The 7,796-nt window shown below is 26.6% G+C and overlaps 1 protein-coding gene across 2 annotated transcripts; it reads left to right on the top strand.

Annotated features, from left to right (window-relative positions):
* Positions 1-411: 411 nt before the first annotated feature.
* Positions 412-7,296, top strand: LOC132937407 (uncharacterized). 2 transcript variants are annotated; one of them, XM_061004224.1, is made up of 9 exons: positions 412-875; positions 4,082-4,292; positions 4,524-4,712; positions 4,792-4,857; positions 4,958-5,077; positions 5,398-5,619; positions 6,068-6,300; positions 6,812-6,971; positions 7,068-7,296. In XM_061004224.1, the coding sequence occupies exons 2-9, from the start codon at positions 4,109-4,111 to the stop codon at positions 7,199-7,201; spliced, it is 1,308 nt and encodes a 435-aa protein (XP_060860207.1). In that variant the 5' UTR covers positions 412-875; positions 4,082-4,108; the 3' UTR covers positions 7,202-7,296. The 2 variants fall into 2 exon arrangements, with proteins under 2 accessions (XP_060860207.1, XP_060860206.1); XM_061004223.1 differs by lacking the exon at positions 412-875 and having other exon boundaries at positions 3,928-4,292.
* The last annotated feature ends 500 nt before the right edge of the window (positions 7,297-7,796 follow it).

The following is a 7,796-nucleotide window of genomic DNA, read 5'->3' on the forward strand; positions in this document are numbered from 1 at the left end:
ATTAAGTATAGGTATAAATAATAAATATATGCCATATGGTCATATGGATCAATGGATGGTCTTATACTTATAATTAGTATAATAATAATAAATAATAATAATATTAGATTATAGGTAATAGCCAATTAATAGGTATACTATTACTATAGCTACCGTTACCGCTTATATTATAACATAATACCTAAGGTATACACGAGTATAATATAATATATAGTATAGTATAATATTATTATTATGATAATATGTGTTAGAACTTAGAAAATAGAAATAACAATGTATTAAAACATAAATAATATAATATTATATTATATTTTGAATGTGATAACTGATAATCTATAAATATATAATATTATATACCAGATACCTATAATAGTATATAATATATATATTTTTTTTCTACGTTGCATCTAGCAGTTTATTATCGGATTTGTCCAAACGTACGCCCGCAGCTGCATAAAGCCATAAAGCATCTATTAATAATAGTGTTTTCCGAGTATAGACCCAAACGTTAATAACGACCGATTAATTATAGTGATTATATAATATGTCTATATCAGTAATAATAATATTATATTTTTAATCTTATCATTATGTTTGCAATCGGAAATCGCCCAATCGTAACAATGTATTAAAATAAACAATTATTAAAACCAGACGACGCCGCGAGCACGACGGTCGACAGCGACGACACGCGCCACACACACGCATTTCGCGCACCAAACGATTGGTTAAGTTTAATTATTTTCATAGTTTCTTTCATTGTTACTTGTGATTTCTGACTGTACCGAGTTGTGACTTTCCGTACGATATCACATTCATAGTCCAATAATATACGTTCCTTTCAACTTTGATTTGGAAAGACTATTTGGTAACTGGTAAGTAAAATATATACATTAATTTACAGATAATCTACTTCATTTATCATTTATTATAGATATAGTTAATAGGCAAATGTTAATTACGTGGGCAGGGGCGGACTGGGTTAAAAAATCGGCCCGGGCGATCATAGGTAAAGGCCCAAAAATTACACAAATATACATTTTTTAATGGCAATAGCTATCATTAATATTAAGCAAACCAAGCTACAGTTTTATAGATTGCATAAAGTAGGTACCTATTGATAAAATAATCACGGTCCACTGGCCCAATAAACCTGCGAGGGCCCGCAATCATAACAGCCCAGGGGGCGATCACCCACTTGCCCTTCGGTCCAGTCCGCCCCTGTACGTGGTTAATAATTAACTGCTTTTAATTGTATTTATCATAAAATAGATAGTTATATTTTAATGTACCCATACGTCATTCATACAAATGTAAGTGTTTAAATAGTTGTATAGAATTATGAATGACATTTAAATATTTTCTGAAATTAAAATATTTAAATCAACAATAATAATAGGTATATAATATATAGGTATATTTATATAGTTATTACAATAATAAGTATAATAATATATACCTACATAAGTAACTAGCCTACCTATTTAAACATGTATTATGCATTCTGTATTTATTAATATAGCAGTATAGCTTAAGTAAAACAACATACCTACCTAAAATTGTATTTAAATAAAATAATTAAGCAATAGGTATACCAATAAATTATATAAAATTTGTTTTACCTATCAACTCTGACCTGTAAAGTATTCCATATTCAGATAAAATGTCATATCAAAAACAATCAAATCTAAGTAGTCGAACAAAACGAAGAAGAGTAGAAGATGAGTTACGGAATATTAATATCAGTGAAGATGTCATGGTGGTTAATTATGATATTCCTTCTTTAATTGTACCTAATAAAAGTGGATCACAATCTAAAAGTATAGTTGAAATTGATCTGCCAACAAATCCAAATGAAAATAATACTTTTATAAATTTAAATTTAAACCAAAATCAACTACAAGATATTACTGAACTAACTGATCATCCAATTTATGACTCGGCTGATGATGAAATAAAGTATTTATCATCTGAAACCGATGAAGATGATGATATACATTTATCGAACAATGACAATGAAATATCTTCTATAATATCATTAATTACACAATGGGCCATTACATATAATATTCCTCAAAATGCTTTAAGCAAATTATTATTAATATTAAGACAACATAGTTGCTTTGAAACTATTCCTAAAGATGCTAGAACTATAATGCTCTCCAATAATGCAAAACCTAATCTACGTGTGGTAGAACCAGGTAAATATCACCATTTTGGTATTGTCAATGGTATTAAAAAAAATATATCTGAATGTTCAAAAGATAATTTAAATATTCAAATAGTTGTGGGAATCGACGGATTGCCACTATTTAAAAGTAATTCTGAACAGTTTTGGCCAATACTAGCTTACATATATCCTAACAATGAGAGTGTATTTCCAATTGGAATATACTGTGGAAAAGAAAAACCAAAGGATAGCAATGATTTTATTAAGGATTTTATTGATGAATCCAAAGTTTTAATAGAACAAGGTCTTTATATTGATAGTAAAAAGTACAATTTTTCCATTCGAACTATGTGTTGCGATGCGCCTGCAAAATCATATATTTTAAAGATAAAAGGACATTCAGGGTTTTATTCCTGCTCAAAATGTGAAATTGAAGGAGAATACTTGGCCAATAGAATTTGTTTTCCATATACGCCATCCACAAGATGTCCGCCAACAAGGACTCATCAAAATTATTTAGTTCAGTCACAAGAAGAACATCATGTAGGCAACACTTCTCTTTTAGCAACATTGCCAATGTTTGATGTAGTTACTAAATTTTCTTTAGACTACATGCATTTGGTGTGCCTAGGGACTGTACGAAAACTCATAATGTTATGGATCAAAGGACCAATTGGAATCCGACATCCGTCGTGGAAAATCGAAGAAATGTCTAAAGCATTGGAACAATTGAAAACCCACGTGCCTTGCGAATTTGCTAGGAAACCTAGAACACTACTTGAAGTGAGTCGTTGGAAAGCGACTGAATTTAGAAATTTTTTACTTTATATCGGTATAATTGTAACTAAACCTATTTTACAAGATGAACAATGGAAACATTTTTTTGGTTTAAGTGTGGCAATGATAATTTTATTAAGTCCTGATTATGCAGAGTATATTAACGTTTCTCGTATACTATTAGATAATTTTGTTAAAAATTTTGAAAAAATTTATGGCCGTCATCTTATCTCGCATAACATTCATGGTCTGACACATATTTATGAAGATTATGACCGATTTGGACCGTTGGATACTTGCTCAGCATTTCCATTTGAAAACTACATGTGCTCATTAAAAAGAATGCTGAGAAAGCCAAACAAGCCTTTAGAACAAGTTGTGAATAGATATAAAGAAATTTGTGACTTAAAATCAACCATAAAACTAAAAAAATCTTTATACCGGTTAGCTGGTTTGCACAAATGTGGCCCTGTTTTAGAGTATATCAAGACTGGAGATCAATTTAGAACCATAATATTCAAAACAATGAGTATTAAAACACATATTGAAGCTGACTCTTACCTTTTGACTCATGATCATAATGTTTTAAAAGTTTTGAACATAATTCAAAATAAAAACACTGAAGATATTATTTTAATATGTAAACAGTTTGAAAACAAACGCCCATTATTCATTAAACCTATTGAATCAACATGTTTAAATATTTATATTGTTAACCAATTATCAGATAATTATGTATCGTATACCATTAATAATATCAAAAATAAAATGATAGTTTTACCGTTTAATAACAATTTTATAGCATTACCAATAATTCATTCTACAAAAAAATTGTTATAGGTAGTCTTATGTTTATAATGTTTAATTAATAGACTTGCATTGTATTGTACAGGGTGGGGCAGTGAAAAGGGCGATCATCCTATATATTTAGATACAAAAATCGTTCTTTTCACTGCCCCACCCTTTATTAAGAGATATAGGTACCCACAAAGTTTTAGTAGTTTAAGTTTTTACGTTTGTCTTAATTGTATACAAATCATTACCCTATATATAGGCTCCTAAATATGCATTTATTATGTTTAGTATAAATTAACTTAAGTGCATATCCAATTGTTTATTTTATTTTGTTTTTAGATTTGTCTAGATATTTATCGTTATACAATGTGGTGTGTAGTTGTTTTTAAGGATGATAATTCGGTTGAAGCTGTGCCTTCGCATTGGTATAAAAACCATAAATGCGCTTGGCCGAGAAAAAATGCTAAAAAAATGATAACACGCAGATCATTACCAAATATATTGGAATTTGATTATTTAGAAGCCCGTAAATTGAATAATAAAAGCTATGGTATGTATATTTGAATATAATGATACAAATTGTTTTATGCTTTTATTAAAATATGGTACTTAACATGATAGGTTAATCTGTAGTATTAGTATTTGTACTGTATCTATCTGAATATTTATATATACACATATCTGATATTACAATATAGTAGATACCTCTGATTTAGTTAAACATACATTTTTTCATGTAATTTATGTTTATAATAATAGTTGTACATTGATTTTTGTCCAGACACTTATGCAATAGCTCGTAACAAAGCTAAAATATCTGAAATTACCTCTGATCTATCTACTACTGAACTATCTGAATCAACCCAAAACTTATACCATACAAAAAACATTAAAAAAAGGAAAATTGAAAAAAAGAAAAAATTGTATGATGAGGAAATGTGGAGTCCAGCTTCTGATGATGATTTAATAAGTAATTTTTAAAAAATCATAAATAATAATTCAAAGTAATAAAGTAGGTACTATATTATGTATCCCTTTTATATTTTAAGTTGAACAAGAAGATATCAATACAGCAATGGAATCCAATACATCTATGGAATTGAACATTGTGAATGGTAATTTCCTATATATAAGACAATCATTAATACTACAGTTAATATTATACCAATTAAGAATGATACAATTTTATATAACATTTATTTAATAAAATTTCAGTTACACCAACTGGTTCAACATTACAATCAGATAATATCCCCAGTGGAACATTAAATGTAAAAAGAAAGCTAAGTTATTATGTAGAACATAGTGTACCAGAGTCACCAAAAATTCAGAAAGGTAGTAAAAAATAAAAATAAAAATAAAAATACTTACTATTATTAATAATATTAGTACATGTAATTATAAAACTAATATTTAAAACATATTAAGTTTTATAAATATTAATTCAACTGGAGTCCCTATATCCACATACTATTAAAAATGTCATGCTTTGTTTTTGAATTATGTCTGTGCAAGATCAATTTGCGATAATTACCCCAATTGTTATATTGGATATATTTAATCCATATAACAATAGGTAAATCATTGAAATATCCCTTGTTTAAAATATTAAAAAAATATTTATATTTTGATATAAATAAATACATTTTTATTAGGTTCGGAATTTCCATCAAATACTGTAATTTTTTCATCATCTTCTCCATTTAAAGTGACGACTGAAGAAAATATACCTCAAGCTGTTCAATCACTTCAAATGGAGAGTACTAGTAACAGAAAAGAAAAAAACTTATTCGATTTGTCAGATTATCTGCAACCTTCTCAACAATCGTTGAATTTGTCAACAGACTATCAACCTGCTCAAAAAGATAAATTACTAGGTAAATATAATATGTATTGTATAAAAATTTAGATATAAATTAAATAGATAATTAAATATCATAAAAATTATTCTCGCAAGTAGTAGATTTGATGAACATGTTTATAGATAGTATACATAAAGATAATACTGACAACAATTTATCTAGTATATTATTTACTTTATGTTATTTAATTATATGGTGTTCTGAGTCTCAAGAGTTCAATTAAAATTATTGGTATTCTCAATATATAGTATAGCAAATGATTAAAATATTTTAAGTACTATAAATATCAAAAATTAAAGTCTTATAAATAAAATTAATAATAATAAAAGTTGAGCGTTAGTTTTAAAACTAAAAATTATATAATATGTTTTTAGAAAAATATTAGTAATTAATATGTGTTTTTAGTAATTGTAGGACTATTTATTATATTGTATAATTATTTCTATAATATGATATTTTTTAGATCTTATGTACAAAATGAACCGTACTATATGTAATATCAAGTATGATATTATGTCACTATCTGAAAAAATTGATGGTTTAATAAATACATCTGAAAAAACTGGTTATGGTGAGATGTTAACTGATGAGGATACATTTCAAAAGGAAATATTTCAAATCCTTCCTATAGAAAATGAAGAAGACTTGTCATTGTTTGAATCTAAACTTTCCAATCAGGAATTCAGAAAAAAAGTTGTAAGTTTAATACTTAAATTAATATTGACAAATTTAATTAATTTGATTATTTGGGAACTATTAATTGATATAAGTATGTAGTTCATTTGGGAATCGATCAGAAATTTCTAAGATACTTTTTGTTACACTTGTTGTTATTATGACATTATTAATAATAAACTGATCAAAAAAATAATATGTTATAATTATAATAATTTCTTTTAAAGGAAGATTGTGGCTTTTTTTAATATACATTTTGAAACTATTTGTTTGGATGATTAAACTGTTATAGATTATTGATGATTTATTGTTAAATTTGAAAATATGTTTGAACAACAAGACTTACATATTAAGGTTATGTTTGAAGTTAAAATATGGTTGATAAAATTATAAATTTGTATACCTAACTTAAATAATATACAAAAGGTGCAAATTTAGAGATAAGATTTGTCAGTTTCTAACAATCTTCTAAAAATATATGTAATGCGTCTATAATACTAACTTATAAATGTACAATTGAATTATTTTACAGACTTTGGAACTGAAGCGATATGCTAAGGATTCGTTACCCAGTACTGTACGCGCTGTAATGAGATTTCTTTTCAAAGATAAATTACTGAATATATTTAGTTATAAAGGACAAAAAGGAAAAAAGGTGTTCTACACATTAACAATATGTTCAGTTATATTTGGTAATGACTGAGTTGTTATCTTTTATTTTTCATTATCGTATCTACAACCAATATACAACTATAAATTATTAAAACAATTTTGTTAATTATTTCCAGACTCCATCAAGCTTATGAAAAAATTCCATAAATTTGATACGATCGATGTAGAAGGGCCACTAAAGATATTCATTTCGGGTGCTAAGTTCAGGGATGTGCCGAAAACAAAAACTAATCAATCTATGAAGGATTGAATATTTTCAATATTAAAATTTGTAATCCAGAGAATATAATTATAATAATAAATTGCTTTTGAATTGTAGTACAATAAAAGAAAATTGGTGCTTAATTCATTGTATTATAATTGTGCAGGTTATCTCCATACATTTAAGCAACATAAACATTAAGCAAATCCATAATCATATAATTTTTTATGTAGTTGTCAGTTAAATAACTTTTTAACGGTCATAATAATTAATTATGTTTTTAAATGTCTACCATAAACATATAATGTAGTCATAACTTTAAAAAGTAGTCCATCTCTGAAAAGATATTATATTAGTGACAAAATACCAAATGGGGAGCACAAAAATAATTTTGGTGTTAAATTTGAAGGCATAATTTTTTATATTTTAAATAAAATATATTTAATTTGAATGATGACCTGGTCTAATATACATGTATGGAGTTAGTGATGCAAGTATCACTACTAGCATACACAAATATTATATTTTTAAAAATGCTGTAGTTAAAAAGATTATAAAAATCATTAAAAATTTAAGAATCAATTAAATAGAACAAAATAATGTAAAAGTACACATTACGCATATTATGTATATTACTTACAAT

This window comes from Metopolophium dirhodum, chromosome 1 (assembly GCF_019925205.1).
Source record: "Metopolophium dirhodum isolate CAU chromosome 1, ASM1992520v1, whole genome shotgun sequence".
Lineage (NCBI taxonomy): Eukaryota > Metazoa > Arthropoda > Insecta > Hemiptera > Aphididae > Metopolophium > Metopolophium dirhodum.